Here is a 22,629-nt window from a genome sequence, read left to right on the forward strand (position 1 = left end):
CTGATCATGCTCCTGCCCTTTTTGGAGACGCCCGCTGAAATGCAAAGAGCTTTTATATGGCCACAAGAGGGTGCTGTTGATCAGTTTTTCATTTTTTAGGAGACAGTCTGAGACCATTCACCCTCTCCTCCCCAGACCTCAAAAAGAAAAGGTGGGACAGGGTCAGGTCTATAGTCAAAGCAAACATACAGTGTATCTCTTCCATCCCAACATTGCCCTGCAAATGAAGTTCAGTTAAAGCCTGTATCAAGAATGGTCTTGAAAGGACAAGCGGTCACCAAAAAGCAAGAGCCTGAGGACTGCATACAAGAAAGGAGATGCCAAAGGCACGAGAGGAACGTGAGGAAGAAGGTAGGTGAAGATGTCTCAGGTCCGGAGGGATCGGAGGAGACATTATGGGTGAGATGGCATTTGAATGAGGATTTGAATGACAGGTAGGTACAAAATCGTGTTTGGCTGATTTTATATACTACTTTCATAGGTCACTTGAACTTTCGGGTAATTTTCTTCTCAATTGAGAATGAGTAACTGTGTGTGTACAGGAAAAAAAAAGAGGTCAGCTTTCCAGGACATCCCACTCCTATAATATATAGCATAGTATAAAAATAAAAGAGCTTTAGGAAGGACAATGTGTTGTTAAACTATGGAATGAAAGCAAGCCTTATATCCACCTCCTGATTTCTTGTTGAAGGGCCTTTGTGCCCACCCCAGAGGGAGTGAGTGTAGAATGTCACAAATGAAGGCATGATTTTTTTCTCTGTTTTCTTTAATATGGAGCAGAGAATGGAAGTACTGGTGGAAGGGAGTTTCTTAACTCTGAGTGCAACTTTTCTCAAAACGCCGGTGGAAACTGAATGTCTTAAGGAGGCCCCCAGACTCACAGGCCAAATTCACAGACCCAACACAGTGAACTCTTGTCAAACATATTCTTTATTTGAAAGAGAGCCACTCCAAAGGGAAAGTAAGGGAAGAGAATGAAATGAAGAGGTCAGATGTCCAAGTCAAGGTTCCCACTTCCTTCTTGTCCCATCCTTGACACGGGACTGCAGCCATGTCCCCCTCTCCACTGGGTGTGGTGTGGAGCCCCCCACATCACTTCCGACTAATGTGGTAGAACTTCTTCCACCTCTAGAGTGAGGAAAGGAAGTAAGACCTCCCTCAGCCTCTTCAGGGTGTCCCTGCTGATTACCATGGGTAGGACATCCACAAGAAGGTCTGGGTTCGTGTACTGCAGGTGGAAAAGCACATGGCCCAGCAGCCTAATGAAGATCATGACCATGAAGACACCACGCCTGAAATGTCTGCAAAGAGACATTCTTGGTTAGTGTGGGGGAAAGAGACAGCCCACGATCCAACTATAGGAGGTGAAGCTTACACTCATAAATAACTGGTGAGTTGCTTTCTTTGTAAACTTTTTTTTTTTAATTTTTTTTTTAATGTTTATTTTATTATTTTTGAGACAGAGAGAGACAGAGCATGAACGGGGGAGGGGCAGAGAGAGAAGGAGACACAGAATCGGAAGCAGGCTCCAGGCTCTGAGCCATCAGCCCAGAGCCCGACGCGGGGCCCAAACTCACGGACCGCGAGATCGTGACCTGAACCGAAGTCGGACGCTTAACCGACTGAGCCACCCAGGCGCCCCGAGTTGCTTTCTTTGGGAAAAACTGATGGGGAATGGAGACACAGAGGATGAGGGTAGAGGATAGGTGATGGCAGAAAAATATTGATGTAGCAGTTAGGAATTTCATATGGCTCTCCTGGTAAGTAAGCCCTCCAACAGAATAGATGTCCATATAGAAAAACTGGAGATGCAAAAGGAGATTTTCCAGGTCCTACATATGAGGCAGGCCTTTTGGGGTTGTCAGAAAATGTTCAGGACTGTCACACATGACCGGTGGCCTTCTTCAGGTCTACTATAGTAAGCCGTTCTAGAACTTGAAATGGGATTGGACATCTCTGACATTAACATCCAGGCAACATCATTAGGACAGGTTTTTCTTTCAAGTGTCAAAAGAGACCAAGTTGAACAATACAAGATGTGCATGTGTGTGTGTTTTCTTATGTGCTCCCAAGAAAATTTTGCACTGAAACCTAAGGCCTTCAGTCTTCAACTACATTGAAATGTCATAAATTGAAGCTCTTCCTTAAAGTGTCACATGGAACATTTCAGAGTTAGTCTCCTTGTTTCAAAAATTAAAAAAGAAATGGCACAGAGGGTTCAGGTGACTTTTGTTTTCTAAAATTTTACAGTCTACAGGAAGAGAACTGAGAAAATTAATGCATCCTGAACTGTTGTTCCAGCAAAGAGTATAGCAGAGATTATCAGGTTCAGGACCTGAAAAATAGAAAGGAGTCATACCAAGGACCATAAGAACAGGAATTCAAAGTAAAATGCAACTTGCAGTCTTCATCTTGAAGAAATAGCTTCTTTTTCGACCCACCAAGTTCTGCATAACCTGGTATTGAGGAAGGAAGGAAGGGCTGGAAGAAATTTGGAACTGCCTGATGTTTTCTGGTTGGTGGGTGTATTTATCCTTGTTCCTTCTGTCCTGACCAAGTCACTCGCTTCTACAGAGTGAATGGAGCCTAGACTAGCTAAAAATCAAGATTCTACCACTTACCTGTACCAAAAGATTCTCTTCTGTTTCTTAATGATGGTCTTCTCCTATGGGAAGCAATAAAAGCCACAGCTGTGCCTGTCCATGTAGTCACAGAGAGGCAGTGTAGTGGGGTGACTAAGAGCCACCCAGGAGTCAGGGGTCAGGGTACCTGGATCTGAATCCCGACTGCCACTTCCTAGCTGCCATAAGTGTAGCACAAGGTACCAAGCTTCATTATGTCCTAACTCTAGGTTTATTAAAAAGGGGAAGGGATGTGGGGAGCAGGGAGAGAGAAGCCAGGAGAGGAAGGGATAAAATAAAACTCCAGTTTGGGACACGGAAGACATACCATGTTGCTTTGGATGGTCTCTACCAGAATTGACCCAGGTTTCAGTATTTGGGAGGAGTTGTTCTGGGCTTTGAATCTGGGCGAAAAAGATCAGACCCAGGAATGATATTATATAATCTGAGAGACTGGTGAAAGGTGCTTTTCTAAGTCATACGATATCTATGGTTTATTTCCTAGATTCTTGATAACATTCACAGTGTTCAACATTCAAAACTCATAACTGTTCAACATACAAAGAACCAGGGAAATGTGGTCCATTTTCAAGAAAAAAGACAATCAATGAAAAATAACCCTGTCATAACTCTGATGTTGGGTTGAAACTGCAAAGTCTCACACATGTATGGTTACCTGACTTATAAAACAAGGCACCACTGAAAATGATGTTCTCTGAAATAAATGGTGCTGGGTCATTTGGCTATCCACACAGAAAAATGTGATCTTGATCTCTACCCCACACTATAGATAAAAAACAAATTCCAGATGAATGCAAATCTAAGTGTAAAAGGTAAAATAGTAAAAAAATTCTAGGGCAAAGCATAGAAAAATAGTTTTATGACCTAAAGAAAGCACTAAGCAAAGAATAAAAACAACAACAAAAACCACACACACACACACACACACACACCCCAAAAACTGGCTTGAGAAACATTTTGCCCTTCAAAGACATCCTGGGGACTTATCAGGGACATCATTTTCTAAACTTACACTTCTTTTTCAAGAAGAAGCACCTCTTTTTCCTTTTCCATCTGTCTCAGAATTTCCTGGTATTTCTTCCCATGGAAATAAAAAAAAAATTGTTATAATGAAGAATTCCCCTATATTTCAGTGCAATGTCACTGACGATTCTCCTAAGACTAACTCCTAATATTCCAAATGGTGCATGCATGAGTGTACACACACAAGTAGGGAAATGTTCTAATAAAAGTTGGGAGATACTGTGATTAGATGGATATGGATATATTTATACATATATACATATATACATATATGTATATACACACACCATATACATATATATGTATATATGCACACACACATATACACATGTACATACATACTGTAGCTAGATGGATATATATATATATATATATATATATATATATACACACACACACACACACACAAACACACATACATACTGTGGCTAGATAGATATCTACAATATGTATATATATAATATATATATATATGTATGTATATATGCACACACACACACATATACACATGTACATACATACTGTAGCTAGATGGATATATATATATATATATATACACACACACACACACACAAACACACATACATACTGTGGCTAGATAGATATCTAGAAAATATATATATATATATATATATATATATATATATATATATATTCTCTTTGGATTCTGCTTGTATTCAAATCCCATCTCTGATGGTTACTAGTTGTGTTTCCATAGCACATTACCTAACTCCTCTAAACCCGTGTCCTCTTGATCATAATAATATCATCCCCATAGTTTTATTGGACAAGTTACCAGAAAAAAATACCGTATGTGCCAATGCCTGACACAAAGTAAATACTTAACATACACCTGTTTTGTTAGGGTTTCTATTGTATAAAAGGCATTCTTCCCTGTGGCAGATTTTATCCTAATGAGAAATTAAGGAATCCACGGCTTTGGAGAAATTCTGCTTCTACTCTGACTTGCCCTTGCAGGTAGTGTACCTTTATGTAGAGGGCCTGGTCCTCACAGAGCTGATGCAAAGATTGGTAGTCGCCCTCTATCTAGAAAGAAAAGAACATTAACAAATCTCATCAGAACCAAGCCTAGGCTGCTCCCTGGGACCCTAACTGGTACACTGGACATTTGTTACCTAGCAACCTGTTCCTTTAAGGGAAAACAAGCACATCACAGAGCAGTGATCTCATCACTCATGAGCAGGAATGGTGTAATTTTGAGGGGAAAAAAATGGTTTGCCCAGGCTGTTGAATGCCTATCAGGTAAAACAGAAGTCTCAGGACACTTAGGTTTGGAATTCGACAATAGTATTCTGAGTATTAGAGGTAAAAGGATGTTTAAGAAATGGTAAAAGCAGTACTTCTAATATAAGCTCTCTTTCCCTTCACCTGCATGTGAATCAGAAATTCATCTGCTGGATGTTCTTATTCCTCCCCATCCTCTGCCTCAAGCTGTCCTATTTCTAAGATCTTTGGGTTTCTCTCCCATTTATATCCTGGACAAAAACTCAATGAGGAGACATTGCCTCTACCTTGAGCAATTCCTTCTCTTGCTTTGCACAGGATTCTGTTGACTTTTGTAGCCTCACCTGGAACACAGCAGAAAGTTAATAGCATTCTTTTATGGAAGGCAAGTGGGTAATGGTCACCCTCTATCCAAACCAGCAGAAAATATGATAAAAATGACTATCATATATTGAGGGATTGAGGACATATTATAGCAAACTAGAATGGACACTATCGTCAGCCCTATTTGACACATGAGGAGACAAAGTCAAGGAGAAATTAAGTGCTTAACTTTAATCATTTTAATTTTTTTAAGTTTTATTTTTTATTTATAGTGTGTGTGTGTGTGTGTGTGTGTGAGACAGAGAGAGAGAGAGAGACAGAGAGAGACAGAGAGAGAGAGAGAGAGAGCAAATAGGGGAGGGGCAGAGAGAGAGGGAGACAGAATACCAAGCAGGCTCTGTGGTATAAGCACAGAACCTGATGTGGGGTTCTAACTCATGAACCAATTGAGAGTCGAGTGCTTAACCGACTGAGCCACCCAGGAGCTCCAAGTGCTTAACTTTAAAAGTCACCCAGTGACAGAGCTGGCATTTAAGCATCGGTCATCTGACCACCCGGTCTCTGAGCCTTACCATCCTCCTTCCTCTAGCCCCACTGACCAAAGCTCCCTGGCCTCTTTCTCCTTCTCTTTCTCCATAGGGAGTACTCACATGCTGTCTGAATCACAGAGCAAAACAGAAAAACTGGGCAGTAGGGCTCTGGTATGGTGGTCTCAGCTAAATTGCCATATTTGCCACATAAATCTGCAGAAAGCTTCCCAATAGGGTTTCTGTCCTCTATTGGGCATCCACTTCATGCATTCACCCAACAAATATTGTGCATCTAATATGTGACAGGCACTGTTTGAGGAACTAGAGAAACAGGAGTGAATGACATAGACAAAAACTCTTGCCTTCATTGGGTTTATCCTCTAATAGAAGAGAAACATAAAGTGAATTTTAAAAATAAAACCTTTTTGGCCTATGAGCCATGGGTTGGAAAATGAGGATTATTGACAATCTCTATATAATTATGGAAGTCAGCATTCTTATCCTACTTGAACATCTATATCTGTGTGTCATTTAGATCCTAAACTTCTTGGAAGTCCTGATGTGCATTCAGAACATGTGCTCTGTTGACTGATGGGTGATGAGCTCTCTGGAGCAACTTCCTCTGCTTGGATGACATTGCAGTGAACTCTGCAGTTACTTGACTAATTATGTTGTGAATGTCCCATAAGCCATGAAGTAAAGTAGAGGGGACAGAAGACATTGGCACCTCTGATAAGCACACAGACATACTTGGCCTGGGAGAGTCCTTGAAAGCAGTTCGGCCCCAAACCTAGAATTGACACACATCTCCCAGAAAATCCCTAGGTTTGTTTCTCTACTCACCTTCAGTTCTACCAACATCTGCTTTAGGGCTTCTTTATCAAGGCCAGTGTTCTTAACTCTCCTTGAAATCTGAAATACCATTCCCAAAATTGTGGACTGAGTGACACAGACCTAAAAATCTGGGATAGTGGCAGACTTTGGGGTCTCAGGGCTAGGGAATGGCGGTAAATTAACTTAGATCTCAGATAGAAGCTTGATAGAAGAGTGTCTCCTTCTTGCTATGGGAGCTGTCTGACTCCAGGCTACTTGGATATACCTTTCTGTTCCCATAAGCCATGAACATGGCTGCACAAGGAGGCAAGGAGGAAGAGAGGGAGGGGAAAGGGGGGCAGAATCCTTTGGATATGGGGGAGGAGGGAAAAATCTTTTCTCCTTCCACAGTCCCTTAGCTCTCTCACCAGATCTGTAATCCCAGGGAACAAATGGGGCTGTGAATCAAAGAGACTCACTAAGAGATCCAGTATGTGGCAGAGGGGAGGGAACACACACATTTAGCTGGTTGCACCTTCTGGTCTTTCTGACTGAGGAGTTCAGGAGTTCAGATGATTCTGTCTGGATTCCTAAGAAATGAGCCTCTTTCAAGGGTGGCCCACCTTACCTTCTTCTGAAGCTCCACCACCTTCCTGCCTAGAACCTTGTTGCTTTTTTCCTGTGGAAAGGAAGAGGTAATGGGGATAAACCAGCTCTACTCTGGTACTTTCCCCTTCCCCCTTCTCTAAAATAGGGCTTAAGGATAAGTGCATGAAGGGGGAAAATTGCACTCTGGCCCCACTCAGAGGATCTGGGAACAAAGCCTGGGCCTGGGGCCCCCATGCCAAGCACTTCATTCTCAGAGCAAGAGCACTCTCTTAAACAGCTGTGATTTCTCCAGACACAGAAACAACCATAGATGATGATCCTCTGGGAAAGAGAGAGAGAGCAGTGGCAGACTGCAAGCGAAATGCATCACATGATCCTTTTCTAGACACCTCCTTACCAGCTTTGCTGTCTCTGATTTCAGGTTCCTCAGGGCTTCCTCCTTCTCAGATACAATATGGTTCAACTCCTCCCTCTCGTTGGCTTGTCCTAGTGACAGGGCAGTCTCTCTTTCCAGACTGAAAAAGTCACCCAAGTGTGGATCAGTCATAAGGAAGCTGCCAGCACCCTAGCCTAGGAGGCCACTGCCAAGGTCTCAGGGAACCAGAGAGATTGCCAAATGCACTGGCAATTCAACGTCAGCCTGATGTGGAAACATAATGCAAACATCTATACATAAAGGCTTCTGGGGGCGTCACAATTCATGCTTCAGAATTTAACACACCAAGATTTACCGAGAAAAAAGGAAACCTTCCTCCCACCTTCTTTATTCCAAGGGCCATTCAGTTGAGGAGAAGCCCTTGCCTCACCAACTGCAGAGCCTGACCTTTGAATAGCTTCTTCTTTCTCTTGAATTTTTCTGAGAAGAACCTGATTTGCCTCATCCAGTCTCTGCAGGTCCTTTTCAAGGTCTAAGTTCAGGTAGTCAAGGTTTTGTTTTGTGACTTTTAATTTCGGTATTTCCATCATCTCCTGCCTATAGGAAAATTGTCTTAATTACTGAACTCAGGACAGGAAAACAGAGGGGCCCTAAGAAGATTTCCCTGGTAATCTCATTTATCCTCCCATCTTCTGGTGTTACTATGTCTAAGCAGCCCTGTGTTGTAATTTTCCATGATAAATTGATTTCTACAGTGTTTTGCATAAAATAAGTTCCTGGAGTCAAATCACAGTTTAATTTTAAATATTATAAATGGAACACATTTAAACACAACGCTTTTATAAGGCAGAAGAATTTTTTTTTTTTCATACAGGTAACTATGCTCCAACTTATTAAAAAAAAAATCTTATTTAGAGTGTGCAGAATCTAAGATATACCTATAAAGCATTTAAATATCTGTGAGGGAGAGGAATTTCTTCAGTTCCCTTTTGTTACAGGGAGTTTATTTTCTACCCCAGTCAAGTAGGCACACGGACTGGGTGGGGGGCAGGGATGGGAGTGGATCCTTTCTCCAAATAAGACTGGTTTGCTTTTTGGGTCATTAACCATTTCTAAAAACCCCATCATAGTATGAGGAAGTCCAAAGATCTGAAACCAAAGCCTTTTCTACCTAGGGAGCCCCCGCCCCATCTCCCTCCCTCCCATCCAGGTTTGAGGAGATAATGTCCTGCACAATGGAGGTTTTCTTCCTTACTGGATTGCTGCAGAGACCCTTCCAAATGCAGATCCCCTACTGAACGTTTTAAATTATTATTATTATTATCCTTATTACTTACACATCATCCAGTGGGTCCTGTCCAACTTCTTCCATTGTGGGTTTCCTAAAATGTTAACACAAACATTTATTACAGAAACATAGCCCCTAATGTTCAACATTGTAACATTGCCCCACACGGGCCCAGGAGGGAGCAGGCAAAAGTTTGACCAGGCAAGCCAGAGCCAAGAAGAGACCCATGCCTTCTAGACCCCTCTGTTTTCCGGGATTACTAAATTCCAGTAATTCAGATTGTGTTTTAACTTAAAATTGCCTAAACAAATCCCCCAAGAGCACAGAAATTTTTCTGTTTTCACAATTTTTCACATTTTGGCTACCTTTCCCTTTCTTGGACTACCTTTTTCCAGTCACAGGTAAAGCACTAAAAGTACTCAAGCCTAGATCTAATGGCAAATGCACTGAGAGTTTATTTCTAACCCAGAACTCCAGGAAAACTTGGAGGAAAGATAGAGAAGAGCCAGAGGGTGCCATAAAGCTGGCTGCCTGAAATTTGTCTATTGCCATCCTAGTTCTAACAAGCTCTAGATGTTACAGGCTGAGTTGATCTTAAAATAGCAGCAAAAACAGCAGCATGGACAACAGAATACTACTACCAGCAGGAAGAAACAAATATTGGGTTCTCAGGGATGGTGTCTCCTAACGATTGCCCCAAAAACGAAAGTTCAGGACTGAAACCAATCTAAGAAAAGTAGAGTTCCAAATTCCCCTCTCCTTTCATGCTCCATCTTCCCTTCCCTTCCCTTCCCTTCCCTTCCCTTCCCTTCTCTTCTCTTCTCTTCTCTTCTCTTCTCTTCTCTTCTCTTCTCTTCTCTTCCCTTCTCTTCTCTTCTCTCTAAAGCTTTTTGGCTTTAATTCTCTTTTTAATGCCTTCTCCTACCTCCTTCCCCTTTCATAGCCATCCTGCATTTTCATTTTTTTTAACTACTGTCTTGACACACAAGGCATGCCAGCCTTTGATGATGCCCTCTAAACTCACCGTTCTCTTCCCAAACGAGGTTTCTTCAGTTCCCACTGAGATCTCCAACTGATTGTCAGAACTTTCAGAAAAGGTATGTCCTTGCTGATTGGGTTCTCCCCATATCACCAGACCCATCCTCTCCAGTAGGGTGGGGCAGCATGTCATAGTGGGTAGGGATAGGGGGTGGCCATAGCTCAACATCACCCCTGTAGGCAGCATGGGAGCAGAGTTCAGAACTTCAGGGCAGTTTCAATCTCTTCCTACACAGCAATAAGTTCTAGGAACACGTTTCTGGACACGGGGTAAATCCCTGTGAAATGGGAATCAGCTCTATGGAACACATTTTTTCCTTTCCCCAAACCCCTGGGCCTAGTGGAAGTTGAGATCACTCTCATTTCTTTTCCTTCACCAACTCCTTGTGATACATGTGAGGGCTGCTGCGCCCAAATCCAAATTATGCCTTTCTCTTTAATGCATCCAAGGGCTACGGGGTAGAAATGCTTGAGAGCAGGCCAGGAGGAATCAGAGATGTCTTATCTATGGGCCAGGAAAGCTCTCACTCCCACTGAATTGGATTTTTGGAGCTGCAAAACAAACTCCTTTATTTTCCCTCAACTGGCACTGCCAAGACATTGGGAACAAAAGGTCTGATGTTTCAAAGATGGAGTATAGGGAGGTAGAGCAGGACAAAGGAAAGAGGAGTGTTGGGTCTGGAGACTTGAGTCCACTGCCTACTCCTTCAGAATCCCCTCCTCATGTTCTGTAAGTTACTGGAGCCCTGGATGGGATTTCCCACACCAGTGTCACTCTACTAAGCAATTCTGGATTCTCTGAGAGAGAAGAGGCAGTGTACAGAATTGGAGGTCAGTGAAGGTGTGTACTTGCATTTCAGATCTGTCCGTTTCTGTCCCTTACACTCAATTCACTCCTCCATGATGTAAATGTAACCTTTTCCAGCTGAATCGTACTAATCTTCAGTCCCTGGAAAGGCCTTATAGAACAGAACATACCACCGTGTCTCCAAGAAATATCTCCCATGCAATATCTGTCATAATCTTATCTATCCTTCTCAGCTCGCTTCAAATGCTGCTTCTACACTTTCCCAGATACCAAGCCCCCAGTCCCATCAGAATTAATCCCTCCAACCTCTGTTCTCCTCTTTTGGTATTTTATATTGTTTCTAGGAATGTGCATTACTGGTGTTTACCCCACAATTAGGCTGTAAACCACTTGAGAGAGTATATTTTAATCGGAGCCATTCTGATTTCCCTCCCCAGCTGAGCTCCAGGAGAACCATTTACACATAATTCAAAGGGAACGGTGCCGCTTGGAGTTGTTCAAGAAGAGGGCGGCTTAGAAAATGGAGAGTAGAAGGTAGGCTGAGTTAGGGACAGAAAGCACCTGAGTTTCATTCTGTCCTGGCACTTCACAGTTGTGTTACCTTAGGCAAGTTACTTGATCTCCCTGAGCCCAAGTCTTTTGACCTGTGAGATGGGCATTACTCCTACTTCACAAAGTTGTGGTGGAGATTAAATGAAATAATATACGTGAAGCTCTTAAACCAGTGTGGCACTCAGGAGCACTTAATTCTCATCTGTTCTCCAACACTGTGCATGCTCCATTTTTCTGTCTCATATTACCTTTGCACACGGAATGATGCCAAATGATTTTAGAATAAATGAATGAAGGACTCATTGCACTCCCTTTATCTAGAACAGGTGTTATCCTCCCTTTTCTTACACCTGAGAGATTCTCAACTGTACATCCTGATTAGCACACTGTTATTAACAGCACAGTGCACCATAGCAGAATTCTCAACAGAGGGCCATGCCCCCCCATGAGGCTGATCTACAATCATCAGGGATGTAATTCGAAAGCTCCTGCCAAACGTCCCAGGGCAGTAGTTGCCTCGGCTGGAGAATCACTGATGAAGAACATATTCTCTACACCAAACTGCCACTCCCTTTTCCGTAAAGACTCTGCACAAATTCCCCCTCTCCATGATCTCTTCCAACATGAACCCTTCTTAGCTTATTGCTCTAAGTAGACCACATGCACTTTGGAAGTGACTGTGTTTGCCTTTTTGCTTTGACACTAAGAAGCGAAAACACATTTGAAGCCCCAAATTTTCATGACTATACTAGTCATCGTGGCCTTAGTCCTATTCCCTTAGTCCTATTCTCCTATTCATTTTTCAAGTAGTGCTGATATTAAGTTATTTTCCACTGTTTTGTGTTAAATCTATAGTTCCAGATGATACAGATGTAAGTAAACATAAATACGGACTTAGGAATATAAATACTAGCAAATAGATAAAGATCTGAGAGGGCTAGTGTGTTTGGGTGGCATGGATAAGAACATTTGAAAAGGCGGGCCTACGCCGGCCAGCTCCATCTTGTTCTGTGTCCTTCACCTTGACCACACCTCCTCCCCTTGAGTAACCCCTCCCTTACCTGCCTAACAGGACTCGGACCCTTCCCCAGGACCCTTCCCCAGCCAATCGGCTGAGGCCATAGCCATTACCTCACCAACTGCCCCTAGGCCCCAATAAAACCTTTGTCCTTTTGAAACTCGCTCTCTTTCCCTGGTATCTCACCGCTGCATCGGTGCAGGTAGGGGATTGTGCTCGAGCTAGCTCGAATAAAGGCTCTTTGCTTTTGCATCGGACTCGGCTCCCTAGTGGTCTTTGGGGATCATGAATTCTGGGCATAACAATTGGCTATGGAATCAGACCGAATTGACTTTGAATACCTGCTCCACCACTTCCCAGATGTGAGGTCTTCTTGGACAAGTTACTCAACCCCTTGGACATCAAGTTTTGAATTAAGAAAGTGTATTTGGATCAGTCTGTGGCATATAAGATACTTTGAAAGTGTGGGTCTCCATAGATATAAACTCGTTTTTTTCTCCCACACCCCTAGATATAAACTTTTAAGAGTAGGCACCATGTTTCTTTTTCCTTGGCTAATCTCCATGCAGTGTATAATCCGTGTACGTGAAACACTCACTGTGAATATATACCTAAGTACTTTCTTCCTTGAGATAGTTCCATTCACGTTTTCCTAGCAAATAGAAAGAATAATATCATGTGTCAGGATGACAAAGACTTTTTAACACCTCTTGTTTTTAAAATAAGTCTAAAAACAATCACCTGTTTGGATTTCCTATGGCCCTCCCTTACACCTAGCAGTTACACTGGTAATGGCTCACCAGGGAGCTCTAAGCTTCTGGCTTAAGTAAACAAAGATTTGATGGCTTCTATTTACTGTTTTGAGTTCCGACTTTGTATTCTCAACAGCTTAGTTTTATTGAGAACAGCTCCTGTTTTCTTCCAGTACCTGAGGCTATAGAGGAGACCTATGCTAATTTACATGTCTGCAGAATTCAGTCTTAACCTTTTCATTAGAAATCCCACAAGTCAGAAGGGTTTTTGTTATTATGTTATTTTAGTTTTCTACAAATATCACATCATGGCAAGACAAATTGTTGCAGTGTCAGGAATTAACTCTTTTCTGATTAAGAAGAATTAGTTTTCAATCAGTGGGTTGTATATCTGGAAGAAGACCAAAAATTTAGATTTAATATGTGTTTTCAAAGACCTTACATTCTTTGCTTTCCATACAAATATGTAAAAAATTTAATCTTTTGAGACTTAAAAAATTTTTTTAAATTTATTTTTGGAAGAGAGAGAGTGCACGCACAAGTGCATGCACGCGAGCAGGGGAGAGGCAGAGAGAGGGGGATAGAGGATCTGAAGGGTGTTCTGCTCTGACAGCAGTGAGCCCAACAAGAGGCTCGAACTCAGGAGCCATGAGATCATGACCTGAGCTGAAGTCGGGCTCAACTGACCAAATCACCTGGGCGCCCCTAATCTTTTGAGACTTAGTTGAGAGCCATTTATTTTGCATTTTGTATAACATTAAGACTAAGTTGTCAATCAAAACTAATAGATAAAATAAAAATTTCCTACATCATAAGAGAGAGTTGTTTAGAAAGTAACAGAATTGTACAATCGGTCATCAAAGGTTGTAATACTTGGGTGGAAATATAATGAATGGCATCATCATCAAAAAAGAAAAATATCCCTTTCAACCCACCATGATAAAAAAAAACCTTTTCTCATGATATTCTTACTATCTGGGATAGGTATACCTACTAAGAATTCCTGGATTATTTGTAAGACACTGAGTCATTTAAGATAAAAATAATGACAACATAGGATTCTTGAAAACTCTAAAACCTGCTTTATACTCTGTAATGCAACCTATGATAGGGTGTGTTGAAAGTTTTGCTGGTGTACTGCTTTTTGTATTCAGTGGATTCACTGAAAAAATGAACAATTCAGTTAGTTTTAGGTGTGGTCTAGTAATTTATGTTCAGCAACAAGACCTTTTTAACAACAAAATAATTCATATGTAAGCAATAATCATATACACTGTCGGCGGGATGCAAACTGGCACAATAACCATGGAAAACAATTTAGAGAAAACATCCACTTTGGCAAAACCACTTTTGGAAAACTGTAAATGGCAGAACAGAACACGCACCCATCCTACTCGCCTGTAATCTCACTACACAACATACTCTAAAAGGAAAACCTCTTGCACATATACCCCAGGAGAGAATGCACAATAATTTTTACACAGCAGTGTTAATAGCAAAACACTAGAAGCAATCCAAATGTCCAACAACAGTAGAATGGAGAAATAAGTTGTGAGATACAGCAGAGGAAATAATTTACTATTATACTCAATAACATTGTTGAATCCCCTGAACATAATAGTATAGACTTTTTTTAGTTTATTTATTTTGAGAGACAAAGAGAGTGAGTGAGCAGGGGAGGGACAGAGAGAGAGAGGGAAAGAGAATCCCAAGCAGGCTCCTCGGGGCTTGAACTCACCAACCGCGAGACAGTGACCTGGGCTGAAACCAAGAGTCCAACACTTAACGGACTCAGCCACCCAGGCACCCCTAAACACAATATTGACCAAAAGAGGCAGAATGTATGCATTCTAAATTGAGATATATAAAGTTCAAGGTAGATTAGACTAAACAATGTATCTTAGAATACATATATAGGTAATAAATCTGTTAAGAGAAGCAAGGCAATAATTTTCATACAATTTTCAATAGTGGTTAATATTCTGGAGAAGAGAAGGGATGAGATCAGGATAGGGTACAGAAGGCTTTTGGAGTATATTTTGCTTTCTAGCCTGGGTACATGAGTGTTGACTAGTTATTAGTCCTTAAACCCTCCACATGTGTTTTTATATTATGCTTATGGGATGCTTCACAATAAAGCATACAAAGGAAAGACAGCTGGGTTTGGGGTCCTGATGTCTGAGGTCCCTATAGCCCCAGGGGATATTCACAGTTAACAGCTGAAAGAAGGAGGGTTAGCCCTTCAGCAAAAGGCAATCCCCTGACAGACTTTTCCCCTTAATCCAAATCTAGTGCTGTTCTGTTGAAGCAATCACTCTGGATTTGCCAAAATGGGAAGGTAATGGCAGGCATGGCTTTAAGCAGAAATAGGAAGGGGCACATTTCCAATGGGGGGATGAAATCCACTTGGTTCTGAGGTTTAGAATTTGCAAATTGCCAGTGAGGGGTCTCATATCTGCCAGAGACATGTTAGGCTTGACCCACACTTGTTTATAATTTTTTTTAAGTTTTTATTTATTTTGAGAGAGAGAGAGAGAGAGAGAGCGCATGAGCAAGCGGGGAAGGGGCAGAGAGAGAGGGAGAGATTGAGAATTCCAAGCTCCTCTGAGAGTGGAGCTCCAACTCACAAACCAGTGAGATCATGACCTGAGCCAAATCCAAGACTCGGACACTTAACTGATGGAACCACCCAGGCACCCCTATAATTTTTTTGTTAGTTGCCAACAACTTTAAAACAGGAGATTGTGTGTGAAAATCTTGAATTTCAGTTCCTCTCGAAAGCTCAAATATGATAGCATTGGCTCTATTGTTAGATAGAATGTTCACTCTCCAGTTCAGGGCTGTCCCCATCAGTCCCTATTGGTTTATACTCAAGTTGCTCATTTACATTAATCCATCTCTGAAGGCTTGGGCAACACCTGACTTGTGGGTTCTGTGAGCGACATGAAAATGGGGTCCTTTTGCTTCTAGAGCTCCAGAAATAAGACTGGGCATGGCAAAGGCCAAGGGAATGCCTGTGGAGACTGGGCCCTAAGTTACAAGTCCCTGAAGCAGCAGCATCGAGAGCCCCTAGGGCCAGCCTGCAAAGATCTGTTAGGGAGGGGCCGGGTCCAGTGGGTGTGGCCAGGGGAGCCCCATGGCTGTCTCTTGGGGCCTCACAGCAGCCTGTACCGGAAGAATGTTGGTAGGGTAAAGAACAACAGTTAACACTTCTCTCTGGCTTTTTCTGGATGGTGGAAGCTCAGGATCCTAGTGTAACACAGGAGGTGGATGGCAATGGGAGGAAGCCACAGAAATAAAGTGATAACTGGGCATCTCATTGCTCTTGAAAAGGTGAGTTCAGAAAGAGATCTGACTTGATAAAGAAAAAGAAATATCTGTTTTGCATTTTGATTACAGTGAAAATGTTCATTCCTGCCTTTTATGTGGTGTTTTACGACTTCCTATTTTGATGGGAGTGAAAAAAGTTAACATATAAACATGTCCCGTCTCTTTCTCTCCTCCCATTCAAGATAGTGACTCTTATGTTTGCTAATTCTCCTCGCTTTCCTCACCCTCCATTTCTTTTTAACAGCCCCTGTCCTTGCACATGTGTAGGAAATAAAGCAAACTGAGCTTATAACAAACAGCTGGGAGAGGGGAGGAGAGGAAAAGTGGCTGTGGCTAGGGTTGGTGGGGGAGACCAGGAGGCAGCAGGACTGGTGAGTCAGTGGGTTCTATCTTTCCTGGAGGGAGCCAGGGGTGAGTACGAACTTTGTGGACCACAGAAAGGTAGCAGTGGGGGTTGCTTGTCATGAAATAAGTAGGATGCCCTTAATATTTAAAATTTTTAGTATTTGGGGTTCCTGAGCGACTCAGTTGGTTAAGCGTCTGACTCTTGATCTCTACTCAGGTCATGATCTCATGGTTCATGGGATGGAGCCTGCATTAGGCTCTGCGCTGACAGTGAGGAGCCTGCTTGGGATTGTCTCTATCTCCCTCCCTCCCTCCCTCTCTCAAAAAGATAAATGTAAAAAATAAAATTAGAGAATAATATTTTTAGAATTTATGACAGGATAAGATTGGAATGGCTGTTGGGTAGTTTGGGAGAGGAGAGACTGAAATCTCAACCTGATGCTGGTACTGAGAGGAAAAAGGATGATGAGGATTTTGGACTCAGGGTTGCCCGGTAGCCTGGACTCTCCAGAGTGAATGGGGGACTTAAGTTAGGTGGGAGGGGCCTGTCCAACTTTAGAACTGGGCAGGTGAAGGAACGGATTGTAATGGAACTGACAAGATTTGGGCAAAGGCCTGAATCCAAAGGGGGTCACAAGGATGCTCATTTCTATACTGCCTACAGGGGTGGGAGGCTCTCCTGGTTGGGAAGAAAATCAGATGAAGGCAGGGAAACCCTGTACTTCATTGCTGCTGGGATCACTAAAAGGTCCTCGCTATTTTAGGGAGGGTATTTCATTAAACGTTTTCCATTCATTTGCCTAACGTGACCATGCCTCACTGCTGAATGGTGGGGATGTATTTATAAAAACAAATGTTGATTTTTATGATTGCCATAATGTCCATGAAGCCACTCTAAGTATTGGAATTCAAATATATTCAAATTAAACTCATTTAAATTCAATGCATATTTGCATAATGCCTATTGTTTATATAGTATTTGAATCTTGCCAATGTGCCAACAGTGTTCTTTATAGCATTTTTCCTAACTCTAGGATCCATTCCAGGATCACACACGGCATTTAGTTGTCATACCTCTTTAGTTCTCTTTTACATGAAACAATTCTGCCTTCTTTTGTCTTTAATGACATCAGTGTTCTGAAAAGTATAAGTCAAGCGTTGCATGGAATGTTCTCCATAGTACCTAATATATACCCTACATATAATCTTCTTAAGACTAAGCTACAGAGAGAAAGAGTGACAATCTTAGTGTTCAAGGGACCTGTGAAATTATTTCCACAATGCTTAATTCTAAAAAAAGTAAACTAATCTACAGGCTAACTTAAAATTAATTTTTAAAAGAGCAAGTCAGACATTACATTTTCATTAGGCAGTTGCTTCCTAAAGAATGGTTTGGAGGGGGGCTGAAGTATATGTATTCAGAAGGTTCCATGAAAGAATCAGAAGCCTGAAGGCTGGGAGAACTTGGATAGAGAGAATTCAGGGTGTCAAGTACCTTATGAACAGGGTGCCTCTCAGTGGCAAATTACATTTTCCAAAGATGACCATAATAATCGCTCTTTATCAAGTGAGAAGTCCCAATCTCTTCTTCTTTGAATTTGGCTGAACTTGTGACTGTTTCCATAAATAGAATGCCATGGAAGTGACCCTGAGTGTCTTCCTAGGCTAGAAATGGCCATGCAGCTTCTTCCTGGTTCCCTTGGAATTCAGCCACCATGCTTTGAGGAAGCCCAAGCAACCCATGGAAAGGAATCAAAACATCGGGCCTCTGGGCCTGGCTGAGCTCCTTGGCAATAGCCAATACCAACTTTCCAGCTATGTGAGCAAGAAATCTTCAAGGTAAGTCCTCTGGCCCCCAGCTGTACAGCCCTAGTTAAACTATGGAGAACAGAGTTGCTACTCCCACTGGGCCCTGCCTAAGTTGTAGATTTGTGTGAAAAAATATATAACTGTTTTAAGCATCTAAGTTTGGGATGTGGTTTGTTGTTACATAGCTATTGATAATCATAATGTTGTCAGTCAGTTGTCACATGAGGATGAAGCAAGAAACCAGGAGTGAGGTGCTCAGAATCCTTTTATTTATTTGTTTCCTTATGTATGTACGTATTTATTTACTTACATATTTATTTAATTATTTAATTTTTAAAGAAGTTTATTTATGTTGAAAGAGAGCGGAAGAGGGACAGAAAGAAAGGGAGGGAGAGAATCCCAAGCAGACTCCACACTGCCAGCGTGGAGCTCGAACCCACAAACCATGAGATCATGACCTGAGCCGAAGTCAAGAGTCAGACACTTAACCTACTGAGCCACCCAGGTGCCCCTCAGAATCCTTTTAGATACAAAACAAAAACAGTGTTCTAGTTCATGGATACCACAATAGAAGGGACCCAATCAGAAGAAGTTAAACAGAGGTCTCTTTACATATACTGACTGGATGGACCGCATAAACAAGAAAGAGCAGTCACACTTGAAAGGTTCCAGCTTAAAAACTGTCATAGTAGGCTCCAAGCATGGCTCCAAAGAGTTTTGCTGGATCAGCCCTTCAACTTCCTGCACTCTATCCTAGTCCTTCACAGTAAAGACCATATCCCACCTTTGTTCTGCTTCTCTGCTTTATAGTAACAATTATCAGGCCACTCCCTGCCTTGCCCTGAGTACTCAACTCCCAAGTAATTGAAACTAAGGCTTTTGAAAAGTGAAATGCACAGCAAGAGCCTCTACAGTATAGACCCAGGGTCAGCAAGGACAGTCATAGCCATTGTGCTTAAGACCAGCCCAACTCCACAAGAGTCACTGCGCAAAGAACCCAATCGTGAGTCTATCTCATGAAAATAAGAGCTACTATATAATAAAGACTTCCCAAACGTGGGTTAGGATTTTCTCCCATAGGTGGCTAGCAGTCCCTTGACAGCCATAGAAAGAGCCTAAAATTTGTTAGCAACTCTTTTTCCTTTTCTCAAGTACATGTAGGGTATAGTTGGAAGACTCAATTGCAGTTGATAAGCTGTAATTAGGGACTTATGATTTCCCTAGAGTTTAGGGCCAACAGCTACAGAATCTTATTGGAAAATTTAATTAATGTATTTCCATTAGATTTTCATTTACTTGGGGGGGGGGGGGGGGGACCAGAACAGTGATGAAAGGATTTTTATAGAAATGAAAAAAGTTAGGTAAATTACCATTTTTTAAGCCTCATTACAACAGAAAAACACACTTTTAATGCAATCTTGTTCAGTTGAATGAGTAAAAATGCTTCTCTGTACTTTTTCTAAAATTGCCTTTCCTCTTCCTAGGTTTAAAACAAATTAAGACTCAAAAAGATATTCCAGCTTTAGTGAAATTAGTTCATCATGGATTGGGAAAGATACAATCTTGATTATAAAGGGCAAATGGAACAAAGAATACCACGGCTAAGAGACAACATTAATGTCTGATTACTCAAAGGATGAATAATATCTCACATAATTTTGTCCATTATAATAGACATGACTGTACTAAAATATATCCCCACCATTCTACCAAAATGACAAAAATTCTACAAATAAAGATTCATCAATTTTCAGTAAACCTTTTTTGCAACCTGTTAAAATATTATTATTTCTGGGGAGAGTACCATATCAGTTATGATCAGTTATTACAGTTTTATCTCAGACCTTTTGAAATAAAGAATTGCTGCCTTGGAAAGCTGTGGCAAATGTCCTGGGTGAAGGAGGATGCAGGGCAGATACATTTTGATGTGAAAAGGAGTGTAATAGTTTTTCAGGAAAGTCGGTCTTTATGGGATGAAACAGGCATGAAAGTGGAAGTTGAAGAACAGTCTTAAATTACTTTCCAGGGTTAACCTTCATCTTTAACGATAGGAGGAGAATAAACTAGGTTATGATTTCTTAAAAATAATTACTGAGGGGCACCTGGGTGGTTCAGTCAGTTAAGCTTCTGACTTCAGCTCAGGTCATGATGTCACGGCTCATGAGTTCAGGCCCCCTGTTGGGCTCTGGGCTGACAGCTCAGAGCCTGGAACCTGCTTCCGATTCTGTCTCTGTCTCTCTGCCCTTCCCCCGCTCGTGCTCTGTCTCTGTCTCTCTCTCTCTTTCTCTCAAAAGTAATTAAACATTAAAAAAATAATAATTACTGAGCTGAACGTAATGAAAGTTCATCTCTTCTCTATCTCAAAGTCCTTCTGTACTTCTTTCCCTGACAAACAAACGTCTAATCTTGTCTCAAGGTTTCGCTCCTCAGTGAAGTCTTCCTTGAACCTCCAACCCCTAGAGCAATTACCCCATCTTTAATCGCACAGTATTTTGTACACACTTCCTCACAAATGTATAACCCCTGGTAGTACATGAGCCCCTAGAGTTTTGACAGTCTCTGAACAGAAGGGTTAAGGTTAAGGGTTAAGGTTAAAGGTTAAGAGATGAAAGAAGAATTGTCCCACCTGTAATTTCTGTGCAATGGGAGAATTCTTTTCCAATTCAAATGCAACCCGTATGTTATTTTTTCCTTGAAGTCTTCCTTGAACCTCCAACCCCTAGAGCAATTACCCCATCTTTAATCGCACAGTATTTTGTACACACTTCCTCACAAATGTATAACCCCTGGTAGTACATGAGCCCCTAGAGTTTTGACAGTCTCTGAACAGAAGGGTTAAGGTTAAAGGTTAAGAGATGAAAGAAGAATTGTCCCACCTGTAATTTCTGTGCAATGGGAGAATTCTTTTCCAATTCAAATGCAACCCGTATGTTATTTTTTCCTACAGAGGCTTCAGGAACATTCAGAATAGAGACGGATAGAAAGCATCAGCAGTATGCAGATCGAGCCCCTATTCCTAGTTAATGAGTATATATTGGCAAGCATTTTGCTAAACTTACTTAACAAAGCAAATCTCCTAAGAAGTACAATTGGTGGGGAACCTGTTACATAAAATCTGACCTACACATTTACAAATCAAAAATCAGAATCTCTGAAATTGGCAACAAGTACCCTGATACAAGGAAATAGACTTTAAGACCAGACCAGTATGGTCTGAGCATGGTCCCTGAGTAGGGAGAAGAAGAGTCCAGAGCGGAAGAGAAATAATTTACTAATTTGTAGTAAGGATATATTGAAATTTAATCCGTAAACACCATGAGATAGCATTTTAACTTTGTCCCTTTACTGATCTACTATGAAGCCATACTCAACTGAACAGTAAACTATTGTTTTTGTTCATCAGTGTGAGTTCAGGCAGTCTAGAGCCTTTAATTAATTTTACAAAAAGTAGAAATAATCTCTCAACTATTATCAGAAATAGCTATCGCAATCAATTCAACCTATTTAAAATTTTAAAGGTAATCAATATCCAGGTTATCAGAATGAGTCCACCAGGTAAGAATTTTTCCTTACAGAATTTCTTCTTAACAAGGCATATTTCTGTCTGAGTGTGCTGTATACCCTCTAAGCATGCATCCTCCCTAATTTTGTATTCTCAATTACTAATATGGTGACTGACATAATAGGCATTAAATAAGTATTTGTTGTAGGAATAAGTGGAAAGGGGTGGCCAAAGCTCCCTTCAGGTAAATCCCAAAGGCAAAATAGTTGAATTCTTTCATGGTGCGTACAAAATCTATCTTGCTCTTAATGAAAAATGTCATAAATAAAACTATTAGTATAAAAACGACTTATATTAAATAGAAGAGGGGGGTTCTTTGGGTTTTTTTTTTTTTTTGCTTTTTCTTTTGCTCATGTCCTCACATCAGTATGTGAACCAAACAATGTGAGTGCTATCTTTTTTTTTTTTTTTTATATAGCGAATAGGGTTTCTGTAAGTAAAAAAAAAAAAAAAAAAAAAAGTGTTCTTTAAGAGAGATGGATCTAAATGGTGTCAGCTAAATTGCTTCCAATTTAGCTTGAAATCCAGAAAATAGATGGTAATGAAGAGAAAGGATATGGATTTT

The 22,629-nt window shown here is 41.3% G+C and overlaps 1 protein-coding gene across 1 annotated transcript; it reads right to left on the minus strand.

Annotated features, from left to right (window-relative positions):
* Positions 1–912: 912 nt before the first annotated feature.
* Positions 913–9,985, minus strand: LOC109258496 (transmembrane and coiled-coil domain-containing protein 5B-like). Its single transcript, XM_019435319.2, has 12 exons — positions 9,875–9,985; positions 8,900–8,944; positions 8,010–8,159; positions 7,584–7,701; positions 7,206–7,256; positions 6,608–6,676; positions 5,198–5,254; positions 4,653–4,712; positions 3,655–3,719; positions 2,950–3,025; positions 2,622–2,665; positions 913–1,301 (listed from the first exon to the last, which is right to left on the minus strand). Exons 2-12 carry the CDS (start codon positions 8,932–8,934, stop codon positions 1,103–1,105), a joined length of 924 nt encoding a protein of 307 aa, XP_019290864.2. The 5' UTR covers positions 8,935–8,944; positions 9,875–9,985; the 3' UTR covers positions 913–1,102.
* Between the last annotated feature and the right edge of the window lie 12,644 nt (positions 9,986–22,629).

This window comes from Panthera pardus, unplaced genomic scaffold (assembly GCF_024362965.1).
Source record: "Panthera pardus isolate Hobbes unplaced genomic scaffold, ASM2436296v1 HiC_scaffold_24, whole genome shotgun sequence".
NCBI classification, from domain to species: Eukaryota; Metazoa; Chordata; class Mammalia; order Carnivora; family Felidae; genus Panthera; species Panthera pardus.